General features: G+C 35.0%; 1 protein-coding gene across 3 annotated transcripts in view; it reads left to right on the forward strand.

Moving 5' to 3' along the window:
- Positions 1-20309, forward strand: part of CTNNA3 (catenin alpha 3) — a 1853344-nt gene that overhangs the window by 1367896 nt on the left and 465139 nt on the right. For all 3 annotated transcript variants that reach the window (XM_007963302.3, XM_007963300.3, XM_073019108.1), the window contains one exon: positions 10851-11051. In XM_007963302.3, the coding sequence (XP_007961493.1) occupies positions 10851-11051 (201 nt within the window). The remainder of the gene's footprint in view (positions 1-10850; positions 11052-20309) is intronic.

The raw sequence follows: 20309 nt of genomic DNA on the forward strand, positions 1-20309 counted from the left end.
TCAGGGTTAAATTAGAAACTAAAATAATAGTATATAAATACATATCTTTGTATTCTATTATTTGATTGCATAGAGAAAATATGGTATGTACATATATATACACACATATATTCCATATATATATATATGGAATACTATGCAGCCTTTAAAAAGAATGAAATAATGTATTTTGCCAGCAATATAAATGGTGCTGGAGGCCATTAATCTAGTGAAATAACTGAGAAACAGAAAATCAAGTACCACAAGTTCTCACTTATAAGTGGGAACTAAACAATGGGTACACGTAGACATGAAGATGGAAATAACAAACTCCAAAAGGGGGAAGACTAGGAGCAGGAAAGAATTGAAAAATTACCTATTGGGTATCATTTTTACTCTGTGGGTGATGGGTACACTAGAAGCCCAAACCTCACTGTTACACATCCTGGACATGAACCCCCTGAATCTGAAATAATATAAATAAATAAATAAAAATTACAGAGAGTATCAAGAAATAGAGAATTCTTAAGAGAACAATTACTGATGCTGGTGAAATCAGGATCTTGTTAAGAGGTTACTGGATGGCTATGATTAGGGTCCGTTAGAGAATCTTCTAGAAAGTTTTGTGGCAGGTTCATGGAGAAACTCCATGGAAAGGTAAATAATAAGTATAGACTTTTTGGAAATCTGAGTTAAGATGAACTATATTGAATTTCTGAAAACATGGTACCTTTCAAGTCATATCTTTTTGCCTTGTGTTTTTTATTAGTCTTTGTAATTTGGTGTCCAATTCCATGTAGTTTTATAGCAATTTACATATGATAAAAACAATCAGGGTGATACAGAATATTTTGTGAATGACACTGATTTGGGCATGGGAAAAAAATCACACCCTGTGTTTGCTTTTAACCTCATGGACTCCTTTGTTATACGTGTGGTAAATTCAAGTTTTTAATTATGGTTTCCTTGAAACAAGTACAAATGATGCTGAAGAGAATTTGTCTCAGAGAGAGGGATCTGTTCGGACAATTTTTGTGCACCTGAGAGCAAAATATAAGAGAAAAATAAATTTCAGCAAAAGGGTGCTGTACTTGACTTTAAAATTAATTCATTGACTAGGGAAGTGAACTTCCCTAAGACATATATCTACTAATAGCCTCTTTTTCCCACATGGAGAGATATTGTATTTTAGAAGGTAGTAAAGATATTTTAACTGTATGTATACTTATTATTCTGAGGGGAAAAATAAATAAAAACTTAGTAAAATTTACCAGGTTATCAGCAACTGATTTATTCTTAATTGTATCTGTACATTTGCATTTTACGTACTTTATTTGTTTAGGGTTTATTTTCTGCTATATGTGTCATATACCTTTAGGAGGTTATTTTAAACAGTACTGGGATTTGCTTTTCTGTGCCCGAAAGTACAGATTTCAAAATTGGACACTCAAGTTATTCTATATTTTGAACTATGAAAAAGGAATAGTACCCGATTGAATACCGACTGTTTTTTATAAGACAATCCTGCAACAGAGGCATCCAACATTAGCATCCAGTGTGCAAGACTTGAATGGTTTTATTGCATATTATGGGAGAACTGTTCACTACTGTCTGTTCCTGCTGACAGTCCTGATGTTCAGTCTGGTAATATCCTGAAAGCTTTCTTCTTTTTTTTTTTTTTTTCTTACCCAGTGCTTTGTTACTAGATGTTAATAGGTTCTCAGTCTATGGGAGAGGAAGCAATGGGACAATTAACATGAATAAGCTCATAGTAGAGGAGTACATGGTAAAAGAGTATGGTCTGAGTGAGAATCCCTGAGGTTTGTTTCACTTTTTCTGTTTGTTTATTTTGTCAGGATAAGAATGCCATAAAAGGCAATAACTTAGACTTTAGCTCCTACACCAGAATAGCTAAGTAGCTAAGGCACTAAACTTCATTTGTTTATTTATTCTTACATGGCCACTTTCCTGGTGATGTCTCTAGAATACTTGAGGCCCTCTAGCTATGATGGCTCCTGATTACAGATCCAGAATGTTAACATTACCAGAGCATAGTCAATGTGAGCTTTGTAGAATTAAAATTATCTTTCTAAAATGCATAGATGATTATCTTATGCCCAATGAAAATTAATGTGAAAACTTATAATACATTCAGCTATAGATTATAATAGCATAAACAATCTTTTGTACCATTTCTATAAAATTTAGAAAATATTTCAAGCCCATAATTTTCCCTTCCCATTATACGTTTGGAATAGCTGAATAATATAATTATAGAATCACCTTATCTTGAAATCAGATGAGACTTTAGCATTTTTATAGAAACTTAGCAGGTTAGATAAACCTCGATTTTGAGCTATGATTCAAATTACTATAATTTTATGAATTTGGAGAAGATATTTATCTGCTCAAAGGCTCCATTTTGCTTCAACTATAAAAATGAAATGTAACAGATCTATCTCTTGGAATTATTATGAGAATTAAACAAAATATTATGTATCTGTTACCTACCACAGTGCCTGGAAAAGAAGAGAGACTGAAACAGTATTTGTTAAAAACTCCAAGAAACCAGTTGACAACCAGAAGGTGTTACTGCATGAAGGCTAGAAACTTGGGGAAAGAATAGGACCAAACTTTTTCTTAGTTATATTCTCAGAAAACTGTAGTATGTTCACAATTCCTAATTCATTATTTGTAGACATCTGTAAATAATGTATGTGATTGAATATTTTTCTTCCTATTTTAGAAGCTAAACAGTGCTTATTTAGGGTCTTAAATGGACTTGACACTGAATGTAAAATGTTTGAAGAACATACTTTATTGTTACTATTGATGAACCAATACTGATACATTAGTATTAAGTAAATCCTACAGTTTACAGTAGGGTTCACCTTGTGTTGTAAATTCTATGGATTTTGACAAATGTATATTAACATATATTCACCATTGCAGTATTACACAGAATAGTTTTACTACCTGGAAAATCAGCTGTGCTCTACCTATACATTCTACCCTCCCTACGAATTTTATTGTCCCTGTAGCTTTGCCATTTCCAGAATGACATGTAATTGCAATCGTATAGTATGTAGCCTTTCAGATGGACTTCTTTCATTAGCAGTATGCATTTAAATTTCCTGCATGTCTCTTCTTGGCTTGATAAATCATTTTTCATCGCTTTTTATACATTCCGTTGACTGAGTGTTCCAGTTTATCCATTCATCTACTGAAGAACACGTTGGTTGCATCTAAGTTTTGGCAGTTAGAAATAAAACTGCTATAAAGACACATGTGCAGGTTTTGTGTGAATGTAAGTTTTAAATTTATCTGGGTAAATACCAAGGTATGAAGGTATGGTTGCTGGATTGTATAGTAGAAGCATGTTTACTTTTGTAAGCAACTGCTGAAATCTCTTCCAAAGTGGCATTCCAAACTGTCTTCCAAAATGCCATTTTGCATTCTCTTCAGCGATGAATGAGATTGCTCTACATTTTCACGATTGGTGTTATCAGTGTTTTAAATTTTAGTCATTCTAATAGATGTGCAGTGTGTTGTTTTGAATTGAAATTGCTTGATGATAAATGATGTTGCCCATTTTTTTGTGTCCTTATTTGTCATCTGTATGTCTTTGGTGAGGTGTCTGCTCATATCTTTTGCTTGTTTTTTAATTGAATTGTTTTCTTATTATTGAATTTTAACAATTATTTATACATCCTTGATACTAGTCCTGCATCAGATAGGTGTTTTGCAAACGTTATCTTCCACTCTGTGGCCTTTTTTTTTTTTTTTTTTTTTTTTTTGAGATGGGGTCTCACTCTGTCGCCCAGGCTAAAGTACAGTGGCGTGATCTCAGCTAACTGCAACCTCCGCCTCCCAGGTTCAAGTGATTCTTCTGCCTCAACCTCCCAAGTCACTAGGACTACAGGCATGCACCACCACACCCGGCTAATTTTTGTATTTTTAAAGTAGAGATGGATTTCACCATATTGGCCAGGATGGTCTCAAACTCCTGACCTTGTGATCTGCCCACCTCAGCCTCCCAAAGTGCTGGGATTACAGGCATGAGCCATGGTGCTCAGCATCTTTTTATTCTTTTAAGTGTCTTTTGCAGAGTAGAAGTTTTAAATTTTTATGAAGTCCAATGTATTCATTTTTTAAAAAATTTTTGTTAATTATGTTTTTGGTGTTATATTTTAAAAGTTCTTGCCAAACCCAAGATCACCTAGAGTTTCTTCTCTGTTATCTTATAGAAGCTTTGTAGTTCTGCATTTTAAATATAGGTTTATGATTTAACATAAAATGTTTGCTTTATATCTTTTCTTCTGGATAGCACTCTAATTGAAAAATCAGTCGCTTCCAAGTCAAGGTATACAGTCTATGGATAATTTTCTAAATTTGAAGGCATGAGTTTTACAAATTTAACATGAACATGTGTCAAAAATTTTATTTTTGAGAGGCACTAAAATGAAAAGCCTTGTTTAAAAATTTTAAATAAAGAATGGTTCAATAAAATTTCTCATTTAGAAACAAAACTGGTTAATGTCCTACAGAGCAATGAAGCTGTAGCCTTCAGGATTATCTTTTCTACAAAAATAACACTTTTTGTAACAAGAATCATTTACATGGTCATCAGAGTTTTTTTTAAAAAAGAGCATTATCCTTTACAGAGTTTTAAAATACCCTAATCAACACTAATAGCAAGTGGAACAAAGATACACTCCTGGAGAATTAGATATTTGCCAGGTGGGCTGATTGCAATGTCTGTTCAGCAGGACATTGAAAGGACAAGCAATAGTCCATTTTTTCTATTTCCAAGCTTTTGATAAATTTCTTAACAACTTCACAAGTTGTTACAAGAGCCTACTTAAGACATACCAAGAGAAATATGAAGGCTTCGATGACTTTCTTTTTTTTTCGTGTGTGTGTTTTTCTATAGAATTGTGCGTGAATAAGTGCTGCAGAGTTTGTGTAAGTATTGTTGATAATTGGCTTGGAAATAGCAATATTGGACTTTATTTTTCTTTTTATTATTGTCAAAAGTAAGACAAGTAAATTTTAGTTATCTAAAAGCTCAAGAATAAACAGTTTCCAGTGCAAAGAAACTGGGCAAATTTTGTTAAAGTTTAACAAAACTTTTGTAAAATTACAAAGTGACTACAATTTTGACTATTGTATTGGGCAGAATAAAAGACAATAAAATAAAAAGCGCTTTATTTTCTGGTTACTAGATTGTGAACCCTTTGCAGACAGGGACTGTGCTTTATTTTTTATATCATCTACATTTTCTAACATATATTAAGACTTAGGAGAGACAGAAGAAAGGATTTGGGACGTAAAAGAGGAAGAAGGAACTTTACATTTTACATTTAACTGTATGCATACTCTGTATTCTCAAGCTAGTATTTGCTTAGATCTTTCTGTGGGATATTGTTTAATTTGGAAACCAATCATCATAATCAAACTCTTGCCAAACAAATTTTGACCATCTTTAAGTAGATAGGTAAACAACAATTAGCTCACATAGTAATGCATTCTATTTGCTTTTTAGCTTCGTGTTTTTTGGGTAAATAGGAAAGAAAAATTACTGTATTCTTGTTTTTGTTTGTTGAACATTTGTGTAGTTGCCTGTGTAATGTGTTTTTAATTTATAGCTATGGAGCCAGGGATGCAAAAATGGAAACTTGTTTGTTTATAATTAAATTTAGCTTAACTCTCTGAGCTCATATACACTGGGTAACTAAACTTAATCTTGACAGTTTAGAAAATTCAATGTATTTTGCATTATATATAGCTCAGTTTCTCTAGAAAAACTAGTTAATATCTTTTTCTCTCTTCTTCTCTTCTCTGAATCTTTTTCTTGCGTATCTAGATATCAGGGGAGGAAACTGTTGTTAGTGTATCATTTCTTGCTTGATGGATTACAGCATAAACTCTCTTCCCCTTAAGGCTTTGCCGTTGATATATTCAAAACCCACTTCAGGAATTAAAAGCAGAAACTTTTACCTCTCAACCAAGTCTAGCTTTTGCAAACAAAATGTGCCTCTACTTTCAGTCTGTTCTCTGGACTGTGAATTTTTAAAATTCTACTTTGGCTGTCGAAAGCCAATGATTCAACATTTTGTTCTCACTGAATTTTGTTTGTTTTCTGCTTTCCCTGGGGCAATATATTTGACCTTAAAATTCTGGCTCTAATTGTTGAAAACTGGCTAGGTACAGAGGCTCTCTCCAGTAATCTCAACACTTTGGGAATCTGAGGTAGGAGAATTGCTTGAGGCAAGGAGTTCGATACCAGCCTGAGCAACATAGCAAGACCCTCACTCTATAAAAAATTAAAATAGCCAGGCATGGCGGTGAGTTCCTGTAGTTCTAGCTACTTGAGAGCCTGAGGTGGAATGATCACTTGGGCCTAGGAGTTTGAGGTTGCAATGAGCTGTGTTCGGCACTGCACCCCATCCTGGGTGACAGAAGGAGAATTTCTCTCTCTCTCTCTCTCTCTCTCTCTCTCTCTATATATATATATATATATATATATACACACACACACACACACACTTGTTTATATATACATATATATATGTGAAACTGAACAGCTACAAAAAATTGTAATTTAAAAAATGCTTTTCAAAATTTTATTGTGCTACACTTCCTATAGTGACTGAAGTTGGAGTTAGCCAGAGACGCTTGCACCAAAAAAAGCTTGCACCAAACAAAGTACCTTTTAGTCAAAGATCAGTTCCTTTATTATCCTATGTATTACTATTTTCCAACATAATAGAAATCACCCTTTGCATCTCAAGATGGCCATAAAATGATTGATAGAAATTGCTAATAATTCAACAATTCTCTGCTCTTAAATGAATGCATTTCAGCATTTACGCTAACACCAGAACATTCCACCCCTCACCTCAGAGCAAATGTTAAGCTGATACTCTGGAGCTCTTAAGAAAAATCTTTACTGTGTGACAATCCTTCAAACCATAGTATTCTAATTGTGCTTGTTCTATAATAACATATTCTTTCTTTTAACCTCATTTTTTAAATGATGCATTTGTTGAGCTCAAGAGCATCTACTTCAGAAAAAAATTATTTGAGGAGAGAGCCAAATGACTTTTGCTGTGTTTAAAGTGTAAACCCATTCCATTAGCAGCAAAGTCTAAAGAGATTCAACAGTAGGAAGTTATATACAAGGTATTTGGCATTTTCTTCTTTCCTAAAAGTTTAAGGGCTGTGTAGTTAGGCGTAAAAACTCAAGCCTTCATGAAGGTCTTTTAGCCACTTAAATTCACCAGAAATATAAATAGCAGAGAAATAATCATTTTTAAGAAGCCGTTTAATGTTTAGTTATTATGCATATGTGAGAGGTACCTAACATTTTGATTTTCTTTTTCTGGCATTCTATGTTTAGAGCCTCATGCAAATAGTTGTTGGTAGCATTCTGTAAAGCATTCAGGGTAATGGGAAAGTGTCACAAGAATACGAAATTTGTGAACCTTTTCCAATTCTTTTGTGCTATATTTAATCTTAGAAATTTCAAAGATCATTTATACATGTTCTCCAACATTCTTACTACGACTGCTTTGGGTTAAGTCTGGTTATAGATTCTTTTCACTTATTTCACTTATTTTTTTAATACTGTATATGTTTATATAAGACTTTTATTTCCACACTGGCCTTACCTCTATAATTCTTCAACAATATTTAACACCATGGCTTCTGACAGCATTATTTAATTGTGAGCAGTAATCACACAACCTTCTGTACAGCCAAACAACAACAACAACAAAAAAAAAAAAAAAAACAGAAAATTTCTTGCTATATGATTATTAACTGCATTAAATAATACATTCATGGGCATATAGATCATACTTCTATAGAAGAGGTGACTACTCATTCATTGTTAGTGAATATCTTTGTATATTTTCTCCTCTGCAAAATTCACTAGGAAAAAAACAGTTTGTACAAGCTATCATTTCATCTTTAATTAAAGAGAAATTACAGAGTTTATTACATATTATCAATCTTCCAAGAATGGACATTGTTTTTTCTGTAAATATTCTTTCACTTGTATAGGACTAAGAAAAATAGCTCTGCAATATAAAATTGAGCACCTTAGTGAATACAGAGTAAACATTCATAGAATACATATATGTTGCGTTTGTTTTTTTTTTAAAAAAAGACCTTGTCAATGTACTTGACAATAGTAGCTTCTTAATGTGTCATTAAAGTGTACATCTGTGGGCTTCGTAAAAATTGATGAGTATTATGCCTTCTAAACTCAAACCTGTACTTCTGTTCCAGGGGAAATATGAGAATAAACATATGCTTTCTGTTGAGATTGGACCATGACTGTGTTTACTGCAGGCTTTAATGATACATTCATAACTGAATGCTACAAATTAGGTTAAAACCCTAGTTAATTTATAATGAAGGTTTTTAGTGTTTAATATTTTTCATGTAAGTGACTTTGAATGTCCCTAATATGGGTTAAATTTACCTAATTTCAGATCGCAGATATGTGTTTACTTACGTTCATAACCCATGATTTAAGAATGTCTTATGAGAGCTTCATTCATTCATTCATTCATTCAACAAGAATTCTTGTTAGCCTAACAGGTACCAAGTATTATAACAGGTAGTATATAGAATACCTCGAGGAATAAGATAAAATTCTTTCCCTCAGATGTATTTCAAATTCTACGAGAGAGAGAGAGTTTTATAAGTAAATAATTAAAACACAGGAAGAATCTCTAATCGAAGAGCATATACCATTTTATGTGAATCCCAAACAACATGTAACAAAGTTGGTTTTGTTGTAGGGAATGAGGAAGTCAGCATGGATTTCCTGAGGCAGGAACATTTGCCTAGTGGCTTGAAAGAATAGCAGGAGTTGAGCAAGCAGGTCAAAGGGGACAGACTGTCTAGACCAAGGTTTTAATATGCCCAAGGATAGAGATATGGAAGATCATAAACGATTTTAGAAATCATAAAATATGTATAACGCAATAATAGAAGCCATGTGTCAGAAGGTCAACAGGGACCATTTTCAATGGTAGTTTGACTTTATTTTCTTTTTTCAACAATTATGTCTATTAGGTCTGCTTGTTGCAGAACTGAGTTCAGGTCCTGGATATCCTTGTTAACCTTCTATCTCGTTGATCTGTCTAATATTGACAGTGGGGTGTTAAAGTCTCCCATTATTATTGTGTGGGAGTCTAAGTCTCTTTCTAGGTCTCTAAGGACTTGCTTTATGAGTCTCGGTGCTTCTGTATTGGGTGCATATATATTTAGGATATATTTAGTGTTTTGGCTTCTGGCTTTATCACATGAATCCCCACTTAATATCTTTAATAACTATTTCTTTGAAACATGCACAGAAAATAATTAAACAATAAAATCTCAATAATTCCAGAACATATCATTATGAAATATATGAATAAATAATGTTATATTTATAAATACATTAAATTTTAAATATATATATATATTTAATTTAAGGAAGGTAGATAGATACGGCCTCACTCTATTACCCAGGCTGGAGTGTAGTGGCGTGATCAAAGCTCACTGCAGCCTCTAACTCCTGGGCTCAATCAATCCTCCCACCTCAGCCTCCCAAGTAACTAGGACTACAGCGACATGCTGCTACTCCTGGGTAAATTTATTTTGTTGCAAAGAAAGAGTCTTGCTGTGCTGCCCAGGCTGGTATTGAACTTCTGGCCCCAAGTCATCCTCCTTCCTAGGTCTCCCCAAGTGCTAGGATATCAGGTGTGAGCCACCACACCCAGACAGACTTTATTTTCTGTTCAATAAGAGGGAAGTGTGACTCTGTAAGGAAACTGAAGAGCTCCTCTGTAGCTCACACACACATAGTCAACACATATACACAAGTAGATTGGGAAAGAGAAAGACAGAAAGAGACACAGACAGAGAGAGTGAGAGAGACAAAAAGAGAGAGAAAGAGAATTAATGATATGTTCTGGAATTACTGAGATCATATTGTTATAATTTTTTTATGTGTATGTTTTATTTATTTATTTTTTTTATTTATTTATTTTTTTTGAGACGGAGTCTCGCTCTGTCGCCCAGGCTGGAGTGCAGTGGCCGGATCTCAGCTCACTGCAAGCTCTGCCTCCCAGGTTTAGGCCATTCTCCTGCCTCAGCCTCCCGAGTAGCTGGGACTACAGTTGCCCGCCACCTCGCCCGGCTAGTTTTTTGTATTTTTTAGTAGAGACGGGGTTTCACCGTGTTAGCCAGGATGGTCTCGATCTCCTGACCTCGTAATCCACCCGTCTCGGCCTCCCAAAGTGCTGGGATTACAGGCTTGAGCCACCGCGCCCGGCCATGTGTATGTTTTAAACTTCCTGCTATGTTCATGCCCTAGTCATCTAAAGAAGAATGGAGAGGAGGAGGTCAGGAGACACTCTTTAGAGCAGGCAACTTTCTCTGGAATTCATTTATTTAAATCAATCTTTTCCTTATGTATACATAAGTTTTATAATCTGTATAATATTGCTTTCATTCACGATGTAGCATTTCATCATCACATACTTTATTTTTATTTTAATCTAGAAACTGTCTTTAATTTCCACCTCTGTGCCACTCTAAAAATCTAATCTACTGGAACTAGAGTCTAAAATAATATGCAGTCAATACAAATTTCTCTTAAAATGTAACATGTTATATTTCATGGATTTTGCTATTAAAGAATAAAGGGATGTATGCAAAATATGTCTCCAATTTTCTTATAATTCTCAAAATCTTCCATTTCCAATGTGCACTCTATCTGAAGTCAGAAGTTAACATAATTATAATCTGCTAGATTTGTATGAATTTTAAACACACACACACAAAAACTAATTTGATTGATTTACTTACAGAAAGCCATATCTTGGAAGATGTCAACAAGTGTATCATAGCCTTAAGAGACCAGGATGCTGATAATTTAGACCGTGCTGCGGGTGCTATCAGAGGCCGGGCAGCGAGAGTTGCTCACATCGTCACGGGTGAAATGGACAGTTACGAGCCAGGGGCTTACACAGAAGGTGTAATGAGAAATGTTAACTTCCTTACAAGTACGGGTAAGTCAGTTGCCAATAACAGTTGCACTGTGTCTCATATCTGAATCTACATAGATACCGAATATTCATACATGTGGGAAAGATTCCAGTCTGTGTTTCTTCTTTTGACATATATTGCCACATAGTGCTTGTATACTTTGATTATGCAATTTGAAATTTATCTCTGAGAAGTAAATATATTCATTGGTGAAAAGAGGTCTTCTATAAATACATGTGTTATGTAAATTACCCACAGGCCTTAGCCAGAAACCATTTAGAATGTTTATTAATGCCTTTTTTGTGAGGAGATATAATTAGACTGATATGGTATTAAGTATGTGATAATCACCAAACCCTCTCTTAACTGTATCATCGATATCCCTAGGTTTTTGTTTACGTTACTTAAACATAGCAAGTCAGTCCTATGTTTCCAGAGAAATGCTGTTACCTTCATCTGCAGTCTGTTTGCAAAACAGCAATTTGTTCTTGCACATAATCTTCTTTGATTGCATAAGAAATATGGAACCAGTATTTTGTGTTGGTTGCAGCACTCAAGTTAATATTTTCTAAAAATCAGCCAGTAAATGCTTCGTTTTTGAATCTCTCAGTAAAATGACGTTTTAATGCTATTGTTAACCTTTCTACAAGAAACTTACAGAAGTGTCTGAATTCATATGGATTCAGAAACAATGAGGACAATCAACTATTTTTATAAGTCATAACAGCAGAACTCCTTTCTGTGAAAACCCTTTGTGAATCTGTGAAATCCTCAGGTTAGATATTTTTACTATTGTCTCCTAACAGTAGGGTGATGGTGCATCTGTGATTCCTAAAATATTTGAAATTCCAACCTTAAGTTATCAATCCTAGAGAATCATTTTTCATGTTATGCATATGGAATATGAAATTTGATATGCACATTGTTTAGCAAAAGGAATAGAAGGGAGAAGGATGAGTCATTTTTTAAGTTTTTCTTTTATTTTTGAAGTCACTCCTCAAAATGAATTAAGAGAAACAAGTCAACAGTTGAATAATATTCACTAGAGACTAGGTCTGAAGCACTATGCTGCAAGGCAAGCTTAGCAAGGTTTGCAGGGAATAGATGATCAGTTTTGCTGTTTTTCTAGCAAGGTGATAAACAAAATCATTGATGAATCTTGGCATATAGTTTTCTTATTATCTCTTTGAAATATTTCTAAAATAATGCAATGCTAACAATGTGGTAAGGAAAGATAAAACTCTTGATATTATTAAATTTATATTTCTATATCTGCTCCTCAAAGTCACCGGTATCAATAGGGCACATAGTAGTTACTTTTTCAATAAGTTGTGGCAATATATTTACTTGTTTAAAAAGATGATTGTGCTCTAGTCATTCAGTATCTCTTCCATAACTACATTTAAGCACTCCTTTCTTGTTGGTCAAAATCAAGTATAGAGTTATCTGTGTCCCTGATTTTTTTCTACCTTCTGAGAATAGCATGTAAGTAAAAGAAGAATGTAACAGGGGTTATTTTTTTAGACAAATAAAAATTTCCTATCAGGAATTGATTAGGTAAAATCTAGCAGGACTAATATTTTGCCTCTGTCTCAGTTTTATAATCATGTTAGTCTTGTGAGCATGCTCTTTATGATCATAATGTCTGTCTGAGGTACCAGGTTTACAGTTTTATGCTCTATCACTCCAAAATCAGAAAATTTTGAGACAAAGTTATTTACACACTTACGAGTTTATTAATCCCTCTTTGATTTGTAATAACCTTTCCAGATAGCTAATCGATATGGCTATATTATCACATTCAGAAGAGAAAAAGACTCTTTTTTTCTTCTAATTAGTGGTATATAATTTTAATTAAAATTCTCTTGGTAAATTATGTTTTATATCCCAAATAAAATGAATATAAAATAATCCTAGGTTATTGTGTATAAACAGCATCTTATTATTAGTGTAACAGTATAGTTTATGACATCCCAATTTTGTTATTTCAGTTATTCAGAAAATTTTGGGTGTATATTTGACAAAGCTTTCCATTTTTGTTTATGTCTAATTCCAAACTATTCTCCAAATAGCTTTCCTTGAAATTTATGAAAAGCATGCCTCACTAAAGGGAATTCTGAGCAATAAATTAGATGAGAAACCTAATTAGATCAGTTTGATCTTAACCAAAGCTGAAAAATGTGAAAATTTTCTTTCCCATGGAGATATTGTCTATGAAAGATACTTCCCACTACTCTGTCCTCCACAATTTACTAACAGGAGATGTTCATCTTTGTTTGCATCTGTTTCACATCTTAGACTTATTATTTATAAATAATTACCAAATTAAATAATTGGAAAATCTTGTTTTGTGTTATGAGGCCTGCATAGTTTACTTTTTAGCAAGTGAACAGTAATATCTGTGAACTGTTTTTCTTTGTGTTTCCTTTTCTTTTATACAGTCTTCAGGATTTAACCCTCCTTTCTGAAAATGACTTAATGAGGAGTTATTGTGAGTTGTTGTTTATTACCGAGACTTTTCCATCTTTGCAAAGTTTGCCTTAAAGTACTGTCATAAATGATGAAATATAAGCCATACTTATCTCAATCACAAAGAATGTTTTTAGAACATAGCACCTTTGATTTTAATCAGACTTTGTAGCTTATTAGTACATTTTCAAAATTTGATGATTTTCTAAGTGTTTTCTCAGCATTAAGAAGCAGGGCTGACCTATTATATCTCAGGAAATTATATTGTTCACAAACTCTAATGAAATGTAGTCAACATCTGGAATGCTACGTTTCACCCAGATAGAAGCATAATATTGTAATCTTCGTGTGAATTTCTTTATCCCACCCCATTCATCCCGGTTACTAAGCTCCTCCTCCCATCAGGAATTCTTAATAGAGAAGATGGAATACCTTAGCTTTTTAAATAAATAATAAACCTTTTGGACTGTAGTGTGAAGGCTTACAAATTATACTCTTAGTGTCAACTTCAGTTCTTTTGTACCATGTTGGGGAAAAACCTAAACTGGAAGTGGACTGACATAGAACATTTTTGTGTGATTTATGAACTCTATAAAATTCAGGAATCAGCAGGCCCCAGAGCAGCTGTTGCAAACCCCCAAGCCCCACCTGGTTTTACTGTTAGCCAGGCTCATGGACCAAAACAGAACAGGCACATAAATGAATCTGACCAAGATATCCTGGTGGCATCCACTGTTGGCAGCTGACAGTGATGGCAAATACAGGTTCATTCATCAAGTATTGAGACCAAGACTGGAAAGTGTGTATCCAGAATTCCCTCCTTCTTAGAATGAACAAGTGCCATATAGTTACATTTTTTTTTTTGTCTCAAAGGCAAATGAGACAGTTGAAAGAAATTTTGAGTCAATAAATGTTTCTAAAATTTTGTTATAAATTGTTTATTCCAGTTTAAACAACAGGTAGAGTTTTAAGATGTATTTCATTTAAAACTTAGTTTAAAAAAACTTTAATAGCGGTTGGTAACCCCTATCAATTCCCTTTCATTTAATATAGTTTACATATACATATCTTGTATTTTGTACCTTGATTAAAACATGGTACATTTTTTTTTTTTTTTTTTGCATTGCAGGTCTGTCCTACAACCTTAAATAGTTATAAAAACTAAAGGTTTTAGTTCTAGCATTCCTTGCCCTCTTCAGTCCAGCAGTGTTTGAAAATTAGTAGTCCACATACTAGATATGACTCAAAGAATTTTTGTGGCCAGTGGAGTTTTGACTAACATAACTTTCATGGGAATTGGCTGGAGCTTAGTGGTGTCCTCTTTTTCACTGAGCCTTGGCCATGGTCTCTACCATGCCATAGTCCCTTCCATTCTCTCTCATTATATCCCCAGTCTTCTTTGCTCAATTTACCTTCTTGAACTCTGGAGGTATTTGATTTCACCTAAAATTTTATTTCTTTTTCTTTTTTTTTTTCTGATGTGGGCCAAAAGGCACCTTCCACAACACTTAAGTTAATACTTCCATAATGGCGGGGACATGCCAAGATTATTAACTGCCATCACTCTCTTTTTAAATATCTCTACCCCTTGTTTCTCACATCAAATTCTATGCATATTTCAAGAGAAAGTGTATATTCATGTCCTCTAGAAACCTTTGGCAATAATGAATTCTTTCTGTTCTCGTGCACTGTAGCTCTTAAGGGACATGCCACTCAATTACATCATCCCAGACAAGTATATGCTCTTGATGAACTCCTCAGATATACTAACATAAAAATGGCTTTTCTGGGCCGGGTATGGTGGCTCACACCTGTAATTCCAGCACTTTTGGAGGCTAAGGCAGGTGGATTGGATCATGAGGTCAGGAGTTCAAGACCAGCCTGGCCAACATGGTGAAACACTGTCTCTAGAAAAAATACAAAAAAATTAGCTGGGCATTGTAGCATGTGCTTGTAATCCTAGCTACTCGGGAGGCTGAGGCAGGAGAATTGCTTGAACCGAGGAGGCGGAGGTTGCAGTGAGTCGAGATTCTGCCACTGCACTCCAGGAGGGGTGACAGAGTGAGACTCCGTCTCAAAAAACAAACAAAACATAAAATAAACAAAAAAAGGCTTTTCTTTCAAAATGGAATATGAGTTACAGGGGGAAAATACACTCATATTATTTCTCTTTGAATCTCTCCCAGGGTCTAACATTGTGTCAGGTGTTAGAATAAAAATAAAAATAAAAATAAAAACCCAAAACGAAATCTCTTGAATTAAGCCTCTAAGGCTTTGCTAATTCTATCCCTGCAGTTGGAATGATTGCCTTTTCTTCTCTACTGCCCTCTTAAAATATAATCATTCTAAACACTTTCTCAAATGCCACCACCTTTGCAAAGGAGCTTTTGATTCCCTTTCAGTTAGAATTAATTGCTCCATTATCTGTATTACTATGAGCTTGTCCTCTAGTTAATGTTTATTTCACTTTGCCTTTGATCATAATCAGCCATTTACATACAAGTTTCTCCCACAAGATTGTAACGTCCTTAAAGACAGACATCACACTTTCTTTATTTTTATTTTCCCCGGTAGCATCTACACATAGTAGAGGGGCCCAATGATCACTGATCACCAAGTCCTTCTCCAAAATTTAAATTTAAAATTTACTGCAAGGTTACACTGCGATACAGTCTAGTTAAGCAGGAGAATAAGTTGTCATCCCAATTCAGGAGGAAAGAAAACCCTCAAAACAGTAGGCTGTGTCAAAGGATGGGGCAGAGAAAAGATTAAGAAAGTGATTCATTGCTGTCCACAGTTAGATCTTAGCCACTTCCAGAAAACTTAGGGTCAGATTTTTAAAAGGTTCTTCAGCAAGCTTCTGAACAATAGATCATGAATATTGTGTATTCAATTACTTACAAGAACCATCATTGAACTACATCTGTTGAAAGGTCTGACTGAACCTAATTTCAGTAATGCTTCCAGCAAATCCCTGTAAGGGGTAGTGACTATGCTTTCACATTTGGGAACTATTGTTGGTGAATTTCCTCCCCTTTTAGCAGTCTGAACAGGATTTCAAATTATATACTTTCTGCCTTTTGGATTAAACATTAATCTAACTTTTTTTTTTAAAAACACAATTAAGCATTAACAAGAGGTTTCTGTCTGCAGATCACTTGGCTAACGTGGATAACTGTGTGTCTTCGTGTTGATAATTCTAAAGTTGGAAATTAAATTACAACTCAGTCTCTCTAAAGAAGAGTAAGATCTCATGACCATGGAAGGGCTTCTGTTCCCGTAGGAGTGTGGGACCTTAGGTAACATTATGAGTTGAAGAAAGTAGCTGTTAGAACTCCTGAGTGGAAAAACCTGTTTTCTGTTCAAGGCAGACTGGATTTAAATAGGACCTAGATCTGGTTAAGAGACTAAGGATCTAGTTAAAGAACTAAAATAAGAATGACAAGATTCTCATCTTGCCATTTTAAGTAAATGAACATACAAACTTGTCAGAATAAAGAAAGTGCTATAAAAACCGCAATCTTCAGTATGTATTGTGTGATGCAAAATCTTTTCTGACCTTTTTGACAGGGTACATGGAGTAATCTAAAGTGACACTGTTGGTAATAGCCTTATTTAAAAAATAAAAAATGTTCTGACACATTGGTAGAAATTTCATTGTTAAGCGAGGAATAATATAAAGGACTTAAGGGTGGATATGAAAGAGGGGTTGAAATACTGCCATATCTGCAAAATGTAAACTATGTAACTAATGTGGTTTGCTGTGTCCCCACCCAAATCTCATTTTGAACCGTAATTCCTGTAATCCTCATGTGTCGAGGGAGGAACCCAGTGGGAGGTAATTGAATCATAGGAGTGGTTTCCCCTATGCTGTTCTTGTGATAGTGAGTTCTCACTAAATCCAATGGGTTTATAAGCATCTGGCATTTCCCTTTGGGGCACTCATTCTCTCTCCTGCCTCCCTGTGAAGAGGTGCCTTCTGCCATGATTGTAAGTTTCCTGAAGCCTCCCCAGCCATATGGAACTATGAGTCAATTAAACCTCTTTTCTTTATACATTAGCCAGTCTCAGGTATTTCTTCATATCAGTGTGAGACCAGTATGAGAATAGACTAATGCAGTAACTTTGAGATTTTTGCTGAATGAAGGATGGGTTAAGGACAGTGGAGATGAATTGGCGTGGACTGAAAGGAAGGGAGAATTGGAAGATGAACCGGAGAATGGGAACAGGCTGTGTGGTTACTCACCAGTGCAAAGATGTTCCAGAGGTCTTGTATCTTCTGTAACTCTAGAACACCTGCGACCAGCCTCATATGGATATTCTCCAGGGAAACAAGATATCATCTAGAAAAAGAAAGAGGTTATATCTTTCATTCTGATCCTACTTTCCCATATATCTGTAAAATGACTAATTCAGATTTACTCTATGAATCTTTGTGTGCTGAAGGCAGTAGAAAAATAATCTATGCTTTAAAAGATTAGACATGAAGTATTAGTTTTGGTTCTGGGTTGCAAACAACTGAAATTAAGAATGGCTAAATTAGACAGAAAAACACAGGAAGGCTGGAGAACAAGAAGAGAAAACTGGCAGACTGCAAGGGACACTTCATATAGGAAACACAGTTAAAGTCATCCCTAAAAATAGCTTTTTGAAGTGCCATTCCAGCCCCCTCTGAACATTTAATGCCACTAACGGTATCATAACATTATAACACTGGACCCCGCGAATGGTACATTTATTTGCTACCACATTTCAGATAGTTCTACCATTGGAATAAATCATAAAATATCCCTACTTTTGCCTCACTTGCTTTAAATTCAACTTCCTGTGCCAGAAGCATTATCTTAGTAGAGTTTAAATCATGTGCCCACACCTTGGCTGTCAGCATACATAGGGGTGAGCACCTGGCCTTTGACCTTCTAGGCAGACAGTGCTCTGCCTCACACTAAGACTCTTACACCGGCATATTCCCTGCATAATAATGGGCTTTGAAGTCTGTTAGCAAAGCAGGGAGTTGGGGATGATGAGAAGCAGGAGAGGATGATTATCAACAAGGAAACAAAAGGACGCAGAGAAAGGAAATTAAGGATTGATGTTGCCAACTTAATTGGACATCACTGGGACAATGGAATTACTTGCATCCATACTGTGCAACCAAGAACATTGCCTTCAGCAGCTCATTGCAAAGCCAATTCTTTTAGATGGTTTATGAAACCTTTAAAATAGGCATAAAAGCCTGCTTTATTTCTGGTAGATTTATTAAACAAGGTGTCATGATACCACTCCAAATCGATGTACATTCCAGCGAAGACATGCCATAGCTGAATATATGATGTGAATATGATTCTATGGCCAAGACAATAGCTTCATAAAACAATGTTTGTTTTGCTGTATCTGTAAGAGCATAAAGGAGTCTATGAAGGTTTTCAAAAAAGGGGAAAGTATATCCTTCAGTGATATACTGAGGTTTCTTGTTTCTTTACAATGACAAAAGTTAACAGGTCTGTATCCTAGTGTTCAAATGTAGAGTGATACTGAATTGAACTGTATCATTTTGTTTTAAATCCAAAGGAATGGGTACTTTGACTTCATTAATTTTTAAGATTATTAAGTATGAGTCATCCTTTGTAACAGCATAGACTAGTGCTTTCTAAGATCATAGTGTCTGAGGCTGGTCAGTGGTTCATACCTGTAACCCCAGCACTTTGGAAGGCTGAGGTGAGAGGATTGCCTGAGCCCAGGAGTTCAAGATCAGCCTAGGCAACATAGTGAGACCCAGCTCTACGAAAGAAAAAAATAATAATTAAAAAATATTAGCCAGGCATAGTGGTACACACCTGTAGTCCCAGATACTTGGGTTGAGGTCTGAGGATCGCTTGAACCTAGGAGTTTGAGGCTCCAGTGAGCTGTGAATGTGCTACTGCACTATCCTGGGGAGGAGTGAGATCCTGTCTCTCAAAAAAAAAATAAATACATAAATAAAAATAAATAAAACATGATGTTTGCACAGCCACTGGGAAAAAAGAAGTGGCTGCTCAAAGCCTGAGGGGATCAGAGACTGCAGTTATTAAGCAGTCTTAGCTCCTTCCCAGCTACCTTGAGAGCTATGGAGGTCAAGAGCTGAAAGCTCCTCTCACTAACACACACCAGTGTGCCTCAGCAGAGTTGTTAGGAGCTCTGAGCTAGACAGCTGTCTACTGGGTAATCCAAGAATTAAGTCTCTTTGAAAGAGAATTACTGTAAAATGTTTTATAAACTGTAACATAGTGTATGTTTTTAAAAATGTAGACAAACTGGCAGAAGGCTTCTCTCTTCCATTTCATCTCAAAAATCAGATTTATGAAACTAATGAAACCACTCCCTTCAGTTGTCACAAGTATCTATTTCATGTATTAATAGCCCTCAGCTGCAAAGACAGCTAATTTTACTTTTTTAGGGGTCTTTATATATAGCCAGAAAAGTCTGGTTATATATTTATTGATGTGAGCTGATAAAACTTTTATATACTCATCTGTAAAACTAAATTTGAGGTTCAAGGTCACTGAGGCTGGAGAATAAACCAAGATACTATGTCCCTTAGATTTTCTTTCCTCTAGTTTGGGAGAGAACATAAACCATGTGAATTCGAATGTGTAAATTAGATTGCATTTCCCCTGGTGGTAAGTAATTGGTGCAGGCAGCAGAACTTAATTGACAATAGCTTTAACCATTTCATCCCCACCCTCTTCCCAACTATGTCTTTCATGCCAATTTTTATGTGATTCCTCAGAAGTAGTCCTGGTTGAGTGGGAGTGGTTACAATGGATATAATT

This window comes from Chlorocebus sabaeus, chromosome 9 (assembly GCF_047675955.1).
Source record: "Chlorocebus sabaeus isolate Y175 chromosome 9, mChlSab1.0.hap1, whole genome shotgun sequence".
Taxonomy (NCBI): Eukaryota; Metazoa; Chordata; class Mammalia; order Primates; family Cercopithecidae; genus Chlorocebus; species Chlorocebus sabaeus.